This window comes from Lithobates pipiens, unplaced genomic scaffold (genome assembly GCF_037356315.1).
Source record: "Lithobates pipiens isolate NorthernLeopardFrog02 unplaced genomic scaffold, aLitPip1_a1.2 Scaffold_19, whole genome shotgun sequence".
Classification (NCBI taxonomy): Eukaryota; Metazoa; Chordata; class Amphibia; order Anura; family Ranidae; genus Lithobates; species Lithobates pipiens.
Genome location: NW_027507764.1, coordinates 592,948,751 through 592,967,595, shown reverse-complemented (window position 1 = coordinate 592,967,595; position 18,845 = coordinate 592,948,751). Strand labels below are relative to the sequence as shown.

The window sequence follows — 18,845 nt, the reverse complement described above, 5'->3', positions numbered from 1 at the left end:
TAACAAGTTTTGCCTCATGGCTTCTTCAGGAAGTATGTATATGGGATATATACAAATAAGGTACATAACATTAATAATTTGAATAGATGCATCAAATGGAGGGATAGAAAACCCACCCACATATTGACCATCTACTCCACAACCAGATCCACACCAGAAAAGTGCCTCTGGGAAATTGTGTGGATCTGGTTGTGGAGTTGGATGTGGGTGAGTGTTCTCTCTCTCGGTTTGATGCATCTTTTCTTGTATACCTTTGTAATTTTGTTAGTATCCTGTGGCGAAACATGTAGAAGAGTGCATTAAAAGGGCTTGGCTCACATGTGCCCCACATTGGGCACCAAAATAAAAGAACTGACTCATGCCTCACATTGGGCACCAAATAAAAAAAAAAATACCTGGCTCACATGTTGGGCCTCACTCACATTGGATACAAAAAACAAGACCTGGCTTATGTTGTGCCTCACATTAGGCATGCAAAAAAAGACCTGGCTCACATATTGGGCAGCAAAAAAAATACCTGGCTTACACTGGGCACCAAAAAAAAGCCTTGGCTCACAATTTGCATTCCAATTCATCCCAAAGACGTCCATTAGGGTTGAGGTCGGGGCTCTGTGCAAGACACTTGAGTTTCTCCACACCAAACTGGTAACGCCATGTCTTTATGGAGCTGCCTTGGTACACGGGGGTGTGGGGGGTGGGTTGGCGAAGCAGAAAAGGGTCTTCTCCAAACTGTTACCACAAGGGTGGAAGAGCACAATTGTCTAAAATGAAAATGTACCATCATAGGATGTCATATGACAAATTCTCTTATCTCTCTGCAGGATTTGGGCTGCGGTTCCAGCTTAGGCCTCATCTCTGACAACCTGCTGGTGACGGGCGGGCAGGGCTGCGTGTCCTTCTGGGATATCGGCTACGGCGATCTCCTACAGACAGTTTACCTGGGGAAGTGCGAGGAGGCCCAGCCGGCCCGCCAGATCCTGGTTCTGGACAATGCGGCGATCATCTGCGACTTCGGCAGCGAGCTGAGCCTGGTCTATGTCCCATCTGTGCTGGAAAAGCTGGACTGAGAAGGACAGGCCGACCAAGGACTGTTGGGAAGCCAGGATTTAATCCACAAGGGGTTAATCTGACAGGCGACGACATAAACGTTCTCACTATACTTCCAATGGAATTGTGCGATTTTTTTATTTTTTTTATTTTTTTCCGGTTTTCCAGGTTACGGCGCCAACCTGTCTCACCTTCGCCGTTTCATGATAGATTTTTATTTTTCTGCTGCGAGGCAGGTTTGTGGTGACCAGGAAAAGGCAGAAAAAAAAATGATTTGTGGTGAATCCGCAGCCCTATGCCATCACACAGAATGTCCCAGACTGCGAGCTCTGTACTTTAGTATCACCCGTGATGCCGATATATATGGGGGGGGGGGGGGCACTTGAACCGATCATGCTGCACTTGTATAATGATACAGAGCATACTAAAGCACTTAATTTCACAATTATGAGGAGAACGAACGTGCTTCATGCTACCATCACGATATCGGATCCTCAACCATCAGAAAAGATCAGGGAAGGAGCCAGAGGGGGCATGATGTAACAGTAGTGTTATAGAAATGGGAGAAGAGGGTGGTGTCCGCCATGGCAATCGGGTAGTAGCCTTCAAGATCAATCCTACACCGGGTTCCGGTGAAACTCCAACATGCTCCAGCCAGCTTTTTGGCTGTATTGCAGCAAGGGAGCGGTGACTGAAGGCAGATAACGGTGCAGCTTCCAGGCTTGGAGGAACTAGAGAACTGGATAAGGAGATTTCGACAGGTAGACTGATACTCTTCTCAGGGTGGTGGTCTGTAGACAGGTGCTCTTAATGCAATACGATTGGCTCACTCCCTGCCCTTTGACCTAATTTCCCTTTTTAGGTTGTCCCCCGCTAAGGGGGATCTGTCAGGGCAGAAATGTGAGGCTCCAGCTTGTCATCCTTTATTCTTCCTTCATCCCCCCAAGAACAGTAAGTAGCGCTAAGAAGGGATAGACATGACACCCGAAGCAGGTACCATTAAAAACAAGTCAGCACTGGTGGTTTCCACATTTTCGTCCTGACGGGTCCTCTTGAGCTGCTGTTGGCTAAAGACGTCTGTAGTTGCCGCTCTTCTGGTGGTGTCACCATATGCAAGTGTTCTGCAGACAAGCAATGGGTCTTGGGGAGGTCTGTGCAAAATACAGCCGTCACCCTCAGGAAATAAAAAAAAAATCAAAGATTACATGTAGCTGTTCTGTATTGTTCCTCCTTTGGGATGAACTGTACCCACCAGCTTGCGCGTCCAAAATTACAATTTCTGTAGTCCAGAAGGGGGCAGTAGCTAGAGAGAAGATGTACTAAAACTGGTGCAGCTGTCCATAGTAACCAGTCGGCTTCTAACTTCAGCTTGTTCAATTAAGCTTTGACATCTAAGGCTTCATTTACGCTTGTGCGACTCCAACGTCCTGCGACTTTGAAGTGCAACATTGGATGGGTGTGACTTGTTCTCCCTCTGCAAAGCCGGGCCCTAATTTTGCACGTAAAACATTCAGGTACAACTTCCATGCAACTTTTGAGGGTCAATATTGACGTTGATGGCCCTTAAGTTGCCTGAAAATCAGACCAAAGTTGAAGTCGCTGCGACTTGTCGCACATATATGAATGGTTATCGTTGAAAATCGTGGGGTATGACTTGTCATACACACACAAGTGTGAATGGGGTGAAAGCTTTGACACTAAGGCACCATTCACACTTCACCCGCGCCCATGGTGGTTCACTTTAAAATTGAAAGTTAAAGTATATCTAAAGGCAGGGGTGTGTTTTTTTTTTTTTTTTGTTTTTTGTTTTTGTAGTAGGGGAGGATTTAAACTAGTATCAGTTTTTTTTTTTTGGCTGCCTGTCTGATTAGAGAGATTTTCCTTCAGTTCCTGTCATGTAGACTCATACAGGAAGTGTCCCCCATTGGAGGATTTCCGTTCGCTTTCATTCCCAGTGACATCGGTGATCAGCACGGTGAGAGTGAATCTCCCTAATGGGGACACGGCAATAAAAACCTGGTAGGGATTCTAACCCTTCACCACTATCATAATCTAAAACAAAAATGTTGCCTTTATTTATAGTTCAATCCTTGAGCTGCCACTGCACTTAGAAATGGATCAATTTGACAATGCAAATGGTGCACAGAAAATAAATATCTCCCTAACTTGGTTTAAAAAAACAGAAGCAACGGAAAGTAGGACAGTTCTGATAAAAGTGTGTTTTCTCCTGCTGGTCCTCTATGTGATTATAGGAAATGGTGGAGAATGCGGGCATTTCACACTTCGACAGTGAAAACTCTTCATTTGGTTGCAGTTCTTGAACAGAATCAGGACAGGGCAGTAGACACCCTCCACCTCTTCAGGTCCTACTTTTGACTCTGTGACTGTCCGCTTTTGGTGGCCGCCATTTTTTATTTTTTCACTGGCCCAACATGAGCTGGCAGAACAGTTGAGACTCTGACTAGAGCTCTCTGGGAACAGGAGGAAAAAGGAAAAATTTGAAAGGTTAAATCTGTAGACTTGCTTAATTTCCCTGGATTTAGTAATGGAGACCATGGCTGTTAACGTGCACTTATAAGTGATATGAACATTTTCACTGGTTTGTCCTGTCCAGGCTCCCAACTGTAAATATGGGAGGACAGCCCATAAAACCCAGTTTCAGTTGGAACGGAGTGTATTCCTTTTGCTCACCATGGTGGAATCAACGGTCTGAGTAAGAGCTTACTGCAATGCCTCCCTAATGGTCACCATCTATACCATGGACAGGACATGGTGTTCGCATATAGGCAACCTTGTATCAAAGTGCAAAGCTCTTTATTGCACGGTCAAATTATTTTTCTCTGTAATAAAGAAGAGCTTTGTACCAAGTTTGTTGGTGTGCTGACATCATTGTTGGTCCTAGACATGACCTCCAACTTTGCGGGAACTATCCAATCCCCCTGAAAATAAATGTCCCCTCCCTACACATGCACAGTAACTCAAAGTTGATGCTGTGAGCCCGGGGAAATGGTATTGGCAGTCTGGAGGGCCGAGATGCAAGACTGTCAAGTATGGGACCATGGTTGTGTATGAGCTCGTCTCCTTGCTTCCTGTTGTAACAACAGTTTTACCAGACAGGAAGTGAAGGAAAACCTGCAACAAGGACAAAAGCTCTTCCCTTCTACCAGTTTGATTTTGGAAAATGTGCCGCGGTTGGAGATTTTGGCTTTCTTTTTGCAATAAAATGTCACCGGGACAGGAAGTGAGATAAAATCTCTCTAATGGAGCCCTGGATACCAGTGAAACCCAACACCAGTTCTATACTTTCCCCACTCCATCTAAAACCTGAAAAAAAATGTTATGGCACGAGCAGGGTGGAGGTCTACACGTGCAGAGATGTTTCAAACCAACTCAGCAGCTAGGGTTAGGGTTAGTTCAATCCTTGAGCTGCCACTGCACTTAGAAACGGATCAATTTGACAGTGCAAATGGTGCACAGAAAATAAATATCTCCCTAACTTGGCTTAAAAAAACAGAAGCAACAGATTAGCAATGGAAAGTAGGACAGTTCTAATAAAAGTGTGTTTTCTCCTGCTGGTCCTCTATGTGATTATAGGAAATGGTGGAGAATGCGGGCATTTCACACTTCGAAAGTGAAAACTCTTTATTTGGTTGCAGTTCTTGAACAGAATCTGTACAGGGCAGTAGACACCCTCCACCTCTTCAGGTCCTAATTTTGACTCTGTGACTGTCCGCTTTAGGTAGCCACCATTTTTTTTTTTCACTGGCCCAACATAAGCTGGCAGAACAGTTGAGACTCTGACTAGAGCTCTCTGGGAACAGGAGGAGAAAGGAAAATTTTGAAAGGTTAAATGTGTACACTTGCTTAATTTCCCTGGATTTAGTAATGGAGCCCATGGCTGTTAACGTGCACTTATAAGTGATATGAACATTTTCACTCGTTTGCAAAAAATGTCACCGGGACAGGAAGTGAGATAAAATCTCTCTAATGGGAGCCCTGGATACCAATGAAACCCAACACCAGTTCTATACTTTCTCCACTCCATCTAAAACCAGAAAAAAAATGTTATGGCACGAGCAGGGTGGAGGTCTACACGTGCAGAGATGTTTCAAACCAACTCGGCAGCAAGGAATGTCATTTTTTTTTTTTTTACCCACCTTTCTTTCAGCCAAATGTCATCTCCCGACCCAGGAAAAGCTGACCAGTGCCACATTCAGTTTAGGGGGGGGGGAGACTGTAGAATTTTCATGGGGTGGTGTGCAGGGCTTGTATGAACAGGGCGGGGTTCTGCCCCCCGCAGCCAGGTGCCTGAAACCATTCTAGTGGCTCCAAATGGTGCAGCATGGCTCCCCCCGAACTGCGCTAGAAATAACCCCACACGGGGGGGAAATATGAATTTCACAGGCAGAGGGCGTGCAGGCGGTCAGGAAGCAGATACCGAACACTGTTTTCCGGCCGGCATTCGCGTTGAATCGACTACTGTAAAATGTCTAACTGGCATCATGATATAAAGAAAAAAATAATAATATTTTTGGTAAAGGTTCTAATTTATTTTCAGGTAGGTTTTCTGCTTTCTAGAGCTTTTCATGAGAAATGTTCAGTGTACAGTCTCTTCGTTTTCTTTGTATATTTTTTAATTTTAGGCTTTTTGTGTTTTTTTTTTTGTTTGTTTTATTTTTTTAATCTTCTGTAATTTTCTTATATAAAACATTTTCCTCTGAAGGTGTTTGCTGGTTTTCTGTTCGGTTCTCTGGTATGGATTTATCATTTGCAGTTTCATACACAGGCTTAATGTGTTTCCTTTTCTTTAAAGGGACAGTATGTCTAAAATGGATACTTTAGCCAGCAATTTACTTAAAATTGGACTCAATGTGTGATCATACAATTCGTCCCAGTTGCTCCAAAGCCGCGCAGGTTCACTCCTTTTTGAAGCCAGGCAACTAGCATTTTCAGAAAGGCAGTCTCCATATTTCTCCCATGAAAGACTTGCTTAACGTTGGCCCTTCTGTACTGGTGAGAAAAAGCATCTTAAAGATGTAATGAGGAAGAGCGAAGGGGGGGGGGGGGGACTGACAAACAAGGAAGGAGAGCGGGGGGGGGGAGGACTGACTGACAAGGAAGGGGGGGGAGGGGGGGACTGACAAACAAGGAAGGAGAGCGGGGGGGGGGAGGGGGGGACTGACAAACAAGGAAGGAGAGCGGGGGGGGGGAGGGGGGGACTGACAAACAAGGAAGGAGAGCGGGGGGGGGGAGGGGGGGACTGACAAACAAGGAAGGAGAGCGGGGGGGGGGAGGGGGGACTGACAAACAAGGAAGGAGAGCGGGGGGGGGAGGGGGGGACTGACAAACAAGGAAGGAGAGCGGGGGGGGGGGGAGGACTGACTGACAAACAAGGAAGGAGAGCGGGGGGGTAGGGGGGGACTGACAAACAAGGAAGGAGAGCGGGGGGGGGGGAGGACTGACTGACAAACAAGGAAGGAGAGCAGGGGGGGGGACTGACAAACAAGGAGAGCAGGGGGGAGGGGGGGACTGACAAACAAGGAAGGAGAGCAGGGGGGGGGAGGGGGGGACTGACAAACAAGGAAGGAGAGCAGGGGGGGGACTGACTAACAAGGAAGGAGAGCGGGGGGGGGGAGGACTGACTGACAAACAAGGAAGGAGAGCAGGGGGGGGAGAATGACAAACAAGGAAGGAGAGCGGGGGGGGGGGAATGACAAACAAGGAAGGAGAGCAGGGGGGGGGAGGACTGACTGACTAACAAGGAAGGAGAGCGGGGGGGGGAGGACTGACTGACAAACAAGGAAGGAGAGCAGGGGGGGGGGGGAACTGACAAACAAGGAAGGAGAGCAGGGGGGGGGGAGAATGACAAACAAGGAAGGAGAGCAGGGGGGGGGACTGACAAGGAAGGAGAGCGGGGGGGGGGACTGACAAACAAGGAAGGAGAGCAGGGATAGGGGTTCTGCATTGCGGTGGAGAATGGGACCAGTGAGAGAGTCGGTGGGTGAATATACCACTGAACAAGATCCGGGAAAGGAAGGTAGGGCGGGGATAAATAATAAAAGGACCGATGAGAAATATCTGGGAGAGAAGGGAAAGGACCAATAAGGAAGAGGGTGGTGAAGATCTGGGGAAGTAGAATGGAAAGGGACCAAAGAGGAAGATATGTGTGTAGGAGAGGGGAAAGGACCAGTGAGGAAGGGGGTAGGTTGTAAGCAGGACTAAGGTTGGAAAAGAAAGGACCAATAAGGGAGTTGAAGGCAAAGGGCCAATGTGGAAGGGATGTTGGAGAGGAAGACCTGGGGGGGGGAAGACAGATGAGGAATAGCTGGGGGAGTAGAAGCGAAAGGGACCTGAAGAGGAAGATCTGGACGAACGAAAGGAAAGGTTTGATGAGGAAGATCTTGGGTGTAAGATTGGGGAAAGGACTGGTGAGGAAGAGGGGGTGGATTGTAGAAAGGACTGAGTTTGAAAAGAAAAAAGAGAGGCCCAATAAGGAAGATCTGGAAGTAGTAGTAGAAGGGAAAGGACAGATGGGGAAGAGAAGTTGGAGAGGAAGACCGGGGGGGAGGAAAAGGGAAGGGACCGGTGAGGAAGATCTGGAGGAGAAGGGAAAGGGCTGATGAGGAAGGGTTTGGTTGTAAGAAGGACCTGAGGTTGAAAAAAAAAAAGGACCAATAAGGAAGATCTGGGGGTTAAAAGATGTCTGTTGTGGAAGAGAAGTTGGAGAGGAAGACCTGGGGGAGGAGAAGGGAAAAGGCAGACGAGGAAGCTCTTGGGGAGTAGATGGGAAAGGACCGATGAGGAAGATCTGGGTGGGTGTAGGAGAGGGGAAAGGACCAGTGTGAAAGGGGGGTGGGGAGGGAAAGGTAAAGGACTTGTGAGAAAGTGCTGCGGCAGGAGAAGGGAAAGGACTGGTGCCGAAGAGAGGGTGGGTTGTAAGAAGGTCTGGGAAGGAAAGGAACATCTGGGGGTAGAAGGGAAAGCACCAGTGAAGATAAGGAACAGCTGGGGATAGAAGAAAAGAAGACTGACGTGGAAGAGAAGTTTGGGAGGAAGGGGTAGGACCAGTGAGGAAGAACTGGGGGATTAGGCGGGATCAAAGAGGAAGAAAGAAAAGGATCAATGAAGATGATCTGGGTGTAGGAGAGGGGAAAGGACCAGTGCAGAAGAGAGGGTGGACATGGAGATATGGGGGGTAGGAGAAGAGAAAGGACAGGTGAGGAAGAGGGGTGGGTTAAAAGAAGGCCAGAGATTGAAAAAAAAGAGCGGACCAATAAGGAAGAACTCTGGGTAGAAGAAGGCAATGGACTGATGCAGAGGAGAAGTTGGAGAACGGGACTTAGGGGGAGTTAAAGTGAAAGAACCGGTGAGGAAGAGCTGGAGTAGGAAAAGGGAAAGGACTGGTGAGGAAGAGGGGCTGGTTTGTAAAAGAAAATCTGGGAGAGAAAAAGGAAAGGACCAATAGAGAACATTTGGAGGTAGAAGGGAAAGGACCTGTGAGGAAGATCTAGGGATAGGAGGAGAAGTCCTGCATGGGGGGGCAGAAGGGAAGAAAGGAAAGGAGCGATGAGGAAACATCTGGGGGTAGAAGTAGGGAAAGGACCAATGCAAAAGAGAAGTTAGAGAGGAAGACTTGGGGCGAAGGGGTGAATTAAAAGACCGAGGAGGAAGATCTGGGAATAGGAAAAGGACTAGTGAGAAAGATCTGGGAGCTTAGAAGGGAAAGGGACCTGAAGAGGAAGAAAGGAAAGAATCAATGAGGAAGATCTGAGTGTAGGAGAGGGGAAAGGACCATTGGGGAAGAGGAGGTAGAGATGGAGATTAAAGGGGGAGAAGAAGGGAAAGGACCATCGAGGAAGAAGGACTGAGGTTGAAAACGAGCAGACCACTAAGGAAGATCTTTGGGTAGAAGAAGGGTGACGGACCAATGTGGAAGAGTAGTTGGAGAGGAAGACCTGAGGGAAGAAGGGAAAAGACTAGTGAAGGGGTGGGGGGAAGGGCAGAGGACTAGTGGTGAGGAAGATCTTGGGGATGGATAAAGCAAAGGGCAGATGAGGAAGTTCTGGGGGATAAGGGAAAGGAAATGATCTATGAGGAACAAGGTGACGGGATGGGATGGAAGAAAGGTTGCCATCAAGGACCAAGAAGGAAGACCTGGGGCAAAGAATAAATAAGAAAGATGGATAAGTAAAGCCTGGATTCTTCTGTAACAGTGGATCTTTTGCCGTCTCCAACTATCGATCTGCTGATAGCTATTTATTTATTTTTTATATATATATAATATGCGCGCTATGAATCGCCCAGTTCCAGGCTCCCATTGGAGGATCGCCGTCATGTATTTTCAGCAAGTTGAGAATTATTCTAACTTCTCTCTGGGTCATCTTTACACAACTGCTCTCTTGTGATTTCATGAGGGTAATTAACCACTTGCTTACTGGGCACTTAAACCCCCCCTCCTGCCCAGACCAATTTTTAGCTTTCGGTGCTCTCACACTTTGAATGACAATTACTGAGTCATGCAACACTGTACCCATATGAATTTTTTTTTGTCCTTTTTTTCCCCACAAATAGAGCTTTCTTTTGGTGGTATTTGATCACCTCTGGGGTTTTTATTTTTTGCGCTATAAATGAAAAAAGACTGAAAATTTTGAAAAAAAAACGCATATTTCTTTGTTTCTGTGACAGAATTATGCAAATTATGAATTTTTCTTCATAAATTTTGGCCACAATTTATACTGCTACATATCTTTGGTAAAAATAACCCAAATTAGTGGATATTATTTGGTCTTTGTGAAAGTTAGAGAGTCTACAAGCTGTGGTGCGAATCGCACAAAATTGATCACATCTGATGTACTGGTGGCCGATCTCATTTCTTGTGACCCGAACAAGTCAGGAAAGTACAAATACCCCCCAAATGACCCCTTTTTGGAAAGTAGACATTCCAAGGTATTTAGTAAGAGGCATGGTGAGCTTTTTGATGTCATTTTTTTCCCACAATTCTTTGCAAAATTACCATTTTTTTATTTTTTTCCACAAAATTGTCATTGTAATAGGTTATTTCTCTCACGTGGCATGTGTATACCACAAATCACACCCCCCAAAAAAATTCTGCTAGTCCTCCTGAGTATTACAATACCACATGTGTGGGACTTTTTCACAGCCTGGCCACATAGAGAGGCCCAACATGCAGGGAGCGCCATTATGTGTTCTAGGAACATAAATTACACATCGAACTTGTTGACTACCCATTACACTTTTGAAGCACCAGGACAATGACACGTGACACTGATGACATTGATACGTGGCAATGATGACAGATGGCACTAATATGTGGCACTGATGACAGGTGGCACTAATATGTGGCACCGATGACAGATGGCACTAATGACAGATGGCACTAATATGTGGCACCGATGACAGATGGCACTAATATGTGGCACCGATGACACGTGACACTGAAAACAGATGGCAGGTGGCACTGGTGACAAATGGCACTGATACGTGGCACTGATGACAGATGGCACTAATATGTGGCACTGATGACAGGTGGCACCGATGACAGATGGCACTGATACGTGGCAGATGACAGATGGCACTAATATGTGGCACCGATGACACGTGACACTGAAAACAGATGGCAGGTGGCACTGGTGACAAATGGCACTGATACGTGGCACTGATGACAGATGGCACTAATATGTGGCACTGATGACAGGTGGCACTTATATGTGGCACCGATGACAGATGGCACTGATACGTGGCACCGATGACAGGTGGCACCTATGACACGTGGCACTGACAACAGATGGCACGTGACACTGACAGGTAGCACTGATGACAGATGGCACTATGTGGCACTGATGACAGATGGCACTAATATGTGGCACTGATGACACGTGGCACTGGGGACAGATAGCACTAACAGGTGGCACTGGGGAGGATGGCACTTTTTTTTTTTTCACTTACGGCCGCTGCAGCCGTTCATCTCTCCCCTCTCACACTCTGTCTGTGTGAGGAGGGAGAGCGGCGCTGAGAGATGATCTCATATGTTTACATATGAGATCATCTCATTGGATAGGCCGATCGCGCTGTAAACGGCCGCTGTGATTGGCCGTTTACAGCGATCTGTGACTGGCTGCGTCCGAGGGACACGGCCAGCACAGAACTTGCCCGATGCGCGCATTGCGGAAGTAAACAGGAGGGCGTTCAGGGACGGCCTCCCGGCAGCTGGCGTCCGCTCTGTAGCTGTCTTTCGGCTATAGGGCGGGCGCGAAGCGGTTAATTTACAGATTTGTACTTTCTCCTCTCATGGCTTTGTAGCAAGCCACTGCGGTAAAACCAGTTCCAGCCTGACCGTCTGTATTACCAGCGAGGAACAGCAAAGCACAATCACCAGAAGGGCCAACCTGCATCTACACTCAGCACACAGAGCATCCCTCCTGTACACGTAATATTCACAAAATAGGAACATAAAAGAATAACACTTTTTTAAATCTGAAAATGTTTATTACAACAAATACATCCTATGACAGATTGTTACTGATACAGTAATCCCATCGTTGAGGACAAGGCCACTTTTATTTATACATTTTCTGAGACCCCCCCCTACTCAAGGGACACCGTGAATTTCTAAACATGGACCAACCATGACTGCACTCCCCGCCCCCCTACAAGGTATATGGTCCAGCTCCGCCCTAATATGTTGCGTGGCATGTCGCAGGACGAGTCTCACCAACATCCTGTAACAGCAAAATAATGGAAGGATTCTAACAACAGACTGAAAGTGGTGGAGAACTTTCCTCTGATTCCCGCCCCCCACCTCCTGTTGGCGGATAGGACCAGTGTGCCATGCAGGAGCTGCGCTCCATCAAACACTCCTACCCCACCCTCTCTGGTTCCAAGTGACCCACATCACCAGCGTACAGGGCAGGGCAGAATCTTAGACTGACGGCAATTCCTCCAACCTTTTGCAATATACAGCAGAGTAGCACCACCTGCCTAGGAACGCTCACTCCTCCAGACTGACACCCACCCATTGGGGGGCATTATAATATTTGCATAACTACTCTCAAGGGCAGTACTGAGGCAGGGTGCTCTGATATTTTCAGGAAGCTCTGTACAGTACATTGCTGACCCTTCCCACCAGCTGTGATCTGCCTGTGTGGCATAGAGAAGCACAGGGACCCAGTGATGACATCACAGACTGGGTCCCTGTGTTAAACAACTGGGTGTTTAATGAATACAGAAAGGTTTTATTTATTTCAATAGCGTGTCGGGTGAACCAGGGAAGGCAAAATATAAGCAGATTAAAGTTCATCTATACCAGTGATGGCGAACCTTGGCAAGCCAGATGTTTTGAAACTACATTTCCCATCATGCTCCACTACACTGCAGAGTGCATGAGCATCATGGGAAATGTAGTTCCAAAACATCTGGGGCACCAAGGTTCGCCATCACTGATCTATACTGTCCGATCCTCTGACGGCCGTATTGGAGGGGTGGTATGGAGCTCAGTGAGACGCGGGATGACGCAGCATCTTCAGCTCTCAAAAATAATGGAATCTCGGAGCTCCGCCCAGCATGATGCACAGTTCCCCTGCGGTGGTTGGGAAGAGTCGCTTCTCTACAGGACGGCCGCAGACAGGCCGGGGGCAAAGAAACTGACGTTCTTGTCCTGAATCTTGTACTGGTAGATGGTGGAGCGGTCCTGGTGCTGCTGGTGGGTGATGGTCAGCTGTGAGACAAGAGAGGGAGTCAAGGAGCTGAGCGCAAACCTTCCTGAGACTCTTCCAAGTGAGGTGTCACCTAACCGTGTCCCCAGAGGAAGATTTTTCCTCAACTTCTGCTCAGCTCAAGCTTTAGGATTTCCTTCATCCCTGTGCCGAGTTCCCAGGTTTGTATGCCCGCTGTGCCCATTAGGGGTTTCCACCATCCCTGTGCCGAGTTCCCAGGTTTGTATGCCCGCTCTGCCCATTAGGGGTTTCCACCATCCCCGTGCCGAGTTCCCGGGTCTGTACGCCCACTGTGCCCATTATGAGGGGTTCCCACCATCCCTGGGCTGATTTCCCCGGGTCTGTACACCCGCTGTGCCCATTATGATGGTGAATCCCTGTGCTGAGTTCCCGGGTCTGTATACCTGCTGTGCCCATTATGAGGGATTCCCACCATCCCTGTGCTGAGTTCCCGGGTCTGAGCCTCCCCCTATATCTGAATTATGTGTTGGGTGGAGGGATCCTGTAGTACAGGTCACCCCGCCTCCAGCTCCATCATGTACAGGATGGATGATGGAGTCGGCTCTCACCTGTCCATGGACGTCTTTGCAGAATCCGGTGGTCAGGCCCTCAGCCTGTAGGATGAGTCCGCTCTGGTGACACAGCGCCCTCATCAGGACCTCCCCGTCCTCGTCCTCCTCCTCTCTGTGCACCAGACACACCACGTCCCCCTGAAAGGAGAGGAAGAAACACCCTCTGATTTGTGGACAATGATCTTCTAGCCCCCAGTGCCTGAAACAAGTTGGCACTATACAAAGCAAACCAGCCTGACTAGTCACAGTGCATCATCATCATCTGATAAAAACGACAGACAATAATAATAAAATGTACTTTAAGTTCAACTTCTACTGGGAGAAATGCAGGATGGACGCACCTGGAGCTGGTGGCAGATGCCGGCTCTGCAGTAATGGATGAAGTCCAGGATTTGCAGCGGAGTGACGCCCAAACTTATCAACAAGCTGACATCATCCACGATCAGAGCGGGGCTCCTCCACTCTTCACCTGCAGAGGGCGCCAACGCTCCATAGATAAAATCATAGAGGGGCCTCAGGTCTGCGCCGGTCCTGGAAGAGGATTTCCATGGTAAGCGGATGATGCAAATATAAAGTTGTTAATGGCGCCACCTAGTGTCTGCTAAGGGGTGCGATGTCTCTATCTTTTCATGTGACAACCCCTTATTTCCATTACATGATCTCCCCATAAAGAGGACCCGTCATCTCTTATTTCTATTACATGATCTCCCCATAAAGAGGACCCGTCACCCCTTATTTCTATTACAAGATCCCCCCATAAAGAGGACCCGTCACCCCTTATTTCTATTACATGATCCCCCCATAAAGAGGACCTGTCACCCCTTATTTCTATTACATGATCCCCATAAAGAGGACCCGTCACCCCTTATTTCTATTACATGATCCCCATAAAGAGGACCCGTCACCCCTTATTTCTATTACATGAGATCTCCATAAAGAGGACCTGTCACCCCTTATTTCTATTACAAGATCTCCCCATAAAGAGGACCCGTCACCCCTTATTTCTATTACATGATCTCCCCATAAAGAGGACCTGTCACCCCTTATTTCTATTACAAGATCTCCCCATAAAGAGGACCTGTCACCCCTTATTTCTATTACATGATCCCCCCATAAAGAGGACCTGTCACCCCTTATTTCTATTACATGATCCCCCCATAAAGAGGACCCGTCACCCCTTATTTCTATTACATGATCCCCCCCATAAAGAGGACCCGTCACCCCTTATTTCTATTACATGATCCCCCCATAAAGAGGACCTGTCACCCCTTATTTCTATTACATGATCCCCCCATAAACAGATGTCACTCATCTACAGATGACACATTGTATACAGTTTATATATTCAGATCCCGGCACGCGGTGAGGGATCAGGAACCTGGACCGGCACCCTCATGCCCCCAGGGGGCGCTGCACCGGCTGTACCGTGCCTTGGCGTGCTGGATGACGCCGCGTGTCTCGTGATTCAGAAATGCCATTATCACAATGGAGGAGGGTGAAGCTGCCCTGAAGGCGCTCTCAGATGAGTCCAATGAAAACGAGGAATCTCGGGAGACGCGGTTCTGGAAGCGGTGACATCACTGACCTCAGGAACCGCAGAGGATTCTGGGAATCTGCCTCCGGCGTCTGGGAAAACAGCAGGCTGGTGTAAGATTTCAGCCCCTCCAGGAAGACCAACTGCCCCTCGTCCCGAGCGCTCACCAGGTTCACCCCCTGCGAGGAGAAGGAGTGGGGGAGGGGAGAGAAAGATATAAATGGCGAGTGCTGTATAAACCGCCATCGATCGAATGTACATGAAAAGCACCTTCCCTGGGTCCCCCCTCCCCCGCTGATCAATATGCAACTAAACATTCTTCAATCTAATCACTGCACTTTCAGGAAATACCTCTCGTCCCGCTGTGATGTCATCACTGCGGCTCTCTGCTGGTCTTTGTGGAGATTTGGTGGGAGGAGTCAGCAGGATCCAGTAAACATGATCCCACCTGGAGCCGTAAATGAAAGAACACAGCTCCGGTATCCCTTCAGATGTGCACATGTCTCCTTGCTGGCCTATCACTGCAGCGGACTTTAGCTGTGCAATCTGCTGATCAGTTGATTGATTACATTGTAGCAGAATGATCAGCAGATTGCACAGCTAAAGTCTGCAGCAGCCACTGGCCAGCAGGGTGGAGCATGCACATCTAAAGGGATGCCAGGAATGTGTTCTTTCATATAACACTCTGGAAAAGCAGCACAGTGACTGAGACCAGCTTTATAATTCACACCCACACACGACACGTAATAATGATCGATGGCAGGAAAAGCCAATAGCTGTCAGTCTGCAGCATTCAGTGGCCACCAGGGAGGAGCATGCACATCTAAAGGGATGCCAAAAAGCCAACAGCTGTGAGAGGCGAGCCAATGACAGTACGGATGCGGAGGAGAGGGGATGATGATGAATGAAGAGGATGTTCTGGGTGGAGCGACACGAGAATCACTTACCAACTTCTGTGCGATGAGATTATAATGACTGAATGACTGAGCGAGAGCCACGAAGCAAACCTTCCTCCGAGCTGGGGAGACAACATTACACACGTCACTTCTGGTGGTCTGTGCAGGGGGGTCACTCTAGTGGTCTGTGCGGTGCGGAGGGGTAGCTCTAGCAGTCTGTGCGTGGGAAGAGGGTCGCTCTGTCGGTGCGGGGGGTCGCTCTGGCGGTCCGTGCAGCGTGGGGGCGCTGTGGCGGTCTGTGCGGTGCGAGGGAGACGCTCAGTCAGTGCGGGGGGTTCGCTCTGGCGGTCTGTGCGGTGCGGGGGGAGATGCTCAGTCGGTGCGGGGGGTTTGCTCTGGTGGTCTGTTCGGTGCGGGGGGAGACGCTCAGTCGCTGCGGGGGGTTTGCTCTGGCGGTCTGTGCGGTGCGGGGGGTCGCTCAGTTGGAAGGGGAGGGGGACTCTGGTGGTCTGTGCGGTGCAGGGGGGTGCTCCGGTGGTCTGTGCAGCGCGGGGGGGGTGGTGCTAAGTTGGGGGAAGTGTTGCTCTGGTGGTCTGTGCGGTGCGGAGGGTCGCTCTAGCAGTCTGTGCATGGGGGGGTGCTCCGACGGTCTGTGCAGCGTGGGGGGTCGCTCTGGCGGTCTGTGCGGTGTGGGGGGAGACGCTCAGTCGGTGCGGGGGGGTTCGCTCTGGCGGTCTGTGCGGTGTGGGGGGAGACGCTCAGTCGGTGCGGGGGGGTTCGCTCTAGCAGTCTGTGCATGGGGGGGTGCTCCGACGGTCTGTGCAGCGTGGGGGGTCGCTCTGGCGGTCTGTGCGGTGTGGGGGGAGACGCTCAGTCGGTGCGGGGGGTTTGCTCTGGTGGTCTGTTCGGTGCGGGGGGAGACGCTCAGTCGCTGCGGGGGGTTTGCTCTGGCGGTCTGTGCGGTGCGGGGGGTCGCTCAGTTGGAAGGGGAGGGGGACTCTGGTGGTCTGTGCGGTGCAGGGGGGTGCTCCGGTGGTCTGTGCAGCGCGGGGGGGGTGGTGCTAAGTTGGGGGAAGTGTTGCTCTGGTGGTCTGTGCGGTGCGGAGGGTCGCTCTAGCAGTCTGTGCATGGGGGGGTGCTCCGACGGTCTGTGCAGCGTGGGGGGTCGCTCTGGCGGTCTGTGCGGTGTGGGGGGAGACGCTCAGTCGGTGCGGGGGGGTTCGCTCTGGCGGTCTGTGCGGTGTGGGGGGAGACGCTCAGTCGGTGCGGGGGGGTTCGCTCTGGCGGTCTGTGCGGGTCGCTCAGTTGGAAGGGGAGGGGGACTCTGGTGGTCTGTGCAGTGCAGCAGTCTGTGCGTGGGGGGGGGGTCGCTCAGTCGGTGCTGGGGGTCGCTCTGGCGGTCTGTGCGTGGGGGGGGGTCGCTCAGTCGGTGCTGGGGGTCGCTCTGGCGGTCTGGGTGTGGTCGCTCTGGTCTGTGCGTGGGGGGGTCGCTTTGGTGGTCTGTGTGTGGGGGGGGTTGCTCTGGCGGTCTGTGCGTGGGGGGGGGGGGGGTCGCTCAGTCTGTGCTGGGGGTCGCTCTAGCGGTCTGTGCAGCATGGGGGGGTTGCTCAGTTGGTGCTGGGGGTCGCTCTGGCAGTCTGTGCGTGGGGGGGTCGCTCAGTTGGGGGGACTTATATACGGGGGACACACTTACATTTCAGGTAGTCAGACAGGAAGTGATGTATTAGGAAGCCGCCATCCGTCCTCCAATCACTGATCAGTATGAATTGTCGCTAAAAGACACAAAGATGTCAGGTGGGGACATGAAGGATATTGGGGGGTCAGATGGGATATGAAGGATATTGGGGGGTCAGGTGGGATATGAAGGATATTGGGGGTCAGGTGAGATATGAAGGATATTGGGGGGTCAGGTGGGATATGAAGGATATTGGGGGGTCAGGTGGGATATGAAGGATATTGGGGGGTCAGGTGGGATATGAAGGATATTGGGGGGTCAGGTGGGATATAAAGGATATTGGGGGTCAGGTGGGATATAAAGGATATTGGGGGTCAGGTGGGATATAAAGGATATTGGGGGTCAGGTGGGATATAAAGGATATCGGGGGGTCGTGGGATATGAAGGATATTGGGGGGTCAGGTGGGATATGAAGGATATTGGGGGTTATAAAGGATATTGGGGGGTCAGGTGGGGACAGGAAGGATATTGGGGGGTCAGGTGGGGACAGGAAGGATATTGGGGGGTCAGGTGACTGTGTGTGTCCCCGCAGGGGAGGTTTCCATCACTTCCTGTTCTGGTGACCCCACTGTATGTGGCCTGTCTCGGAACTCGGCAGGGGGTGGGGACATGCCGGAGGTGGCTGATAGAAAGGCCCCGCCCCCTCTCCGGTTTCTTCTCTTACCCGCTCCGGGCTCAGCGCGCTCTGCAGCTCCGGGAACATCTCTGCCAGTCACGTGCTCCTCACTTCCGGCAACAAAGCCGCCGGAGGGCGAGACTTCCGGTTCCGCCATCTTGTGATTGGCGCGGCAATGTGACCGCCAGGGGGAGACAGAGACCAAGGGTTAGATCACCATGACAACCAGATAGGATTGCCATGGCAGCAGCATTTTCTGTCCTGGTTAGGAAAGGGATCAGTGACAGAACTGTACTGAGAATGGGACACCTCTGCAATCACCGCTGCCTGGCTGCCTTCATTTCTCAGAGAAGCCAGAGGATGGGCATGACGCATGGCAGAGGAATAATGAAAACAGAGGATAGACATGACAGCCAGGCAATCAGCATTTCCAGTCTATGTCTGCCTGATTATGGGCGGAGTCTGAATGTGCAGAGGCGGAGTCACCTTTATTGGTTGATCTGATATATAATCATGAGTGTGAGCTCTGCGGTTCAGTAATGCCTGGTGGGGGGTGGGGCTGCCCTGTGATAGAACAATGGTACATACAGCTGAAATAGGAGACAGAAATTCCTTTGGATTTAGGTGATGTCAGAGCTCCTTCATTGGACACCGGGGGTCAGGTGATGTCAGAGCCCCTTCATTGGACACCGGGGGTCAGGTGATGTCAGAGA

At 50.1% G+C, this 18,845-nt stretch overlaps 2 protein-coding genes across 2 annotated transcripts in view; one reads left to right on the top strand and one right to left on the bottom strand.

Moving 5' to 3' along the window:
* SCAP (SREBF chaperone) overlaps positions 1-3,915 on the top strand; it is a gene marked incomplete at its 5' end in the record, with an annotated part of 42,969 nt that extends 39,054 nt beyond the window's left edge. The window contains 1 exon segment of the mRNA XM_077493597.1: positions 822-3,915. Within this exon segment, the coding sequence (XP_077349723.1) occupies positions 822-1,067 (246 nt within the window).
* A 7,616-nt stretch (positions 3,916-11,531) lies between these two features.
* Positions 11,532-18,279, bottom strand: ELP6 (elongator acetyltransferase complex subunit 6). The gene is made up of 7 exons (XM_077493596.1): positions 18,181-18,279; positions 17,475-17,553; positions 15,833-15,903; positions 14,937-15,064; positions 13,693-13,882; positions 13,349-13,489; positions 11,532-12,781 (listed from the first exon to the last, which is right to left on the bottom strand). The coding sequence occupies exons 1-7, from the start codon at positions 18,217-18,219 to the stop codon at positions 12,671-12,673; spliced, it is 759 nt and encodes a 252-aa protein (XP_077349722.1). The 5' UTR covers positions 18,220-18,279; the 3' UTR covers positions 11,532-12,670.
* Between the last annotated feature and the right edge of the window lie 566 nt (positions 18,280-18,845).

Excerpts from the sequence above, each read along its gene's own strand:
- ELP6 (XM_077493596.1), bottom strand. The coding sequence starts at position 18,219 with ATGTTCCCGGAGCTGCAGAGCGCGCTGAGCCCGGAGCGG. Across the intron at positions 17,554-18,180 it reads GCGCGCTGAGCCCGGAGCGG|CGACAATTCATACTGATCAG; the intron begins GTAAGAGAAGAA and ends TGTGTCTTTTAG. Across the intron at positions 12,782-13,348 it reads GCAAAGACGTCCATGGACAG|CTGACCATCACCCACCAGCA; the intron begins GTGAGAGCCGAC and ends CTTGTCTCACAG.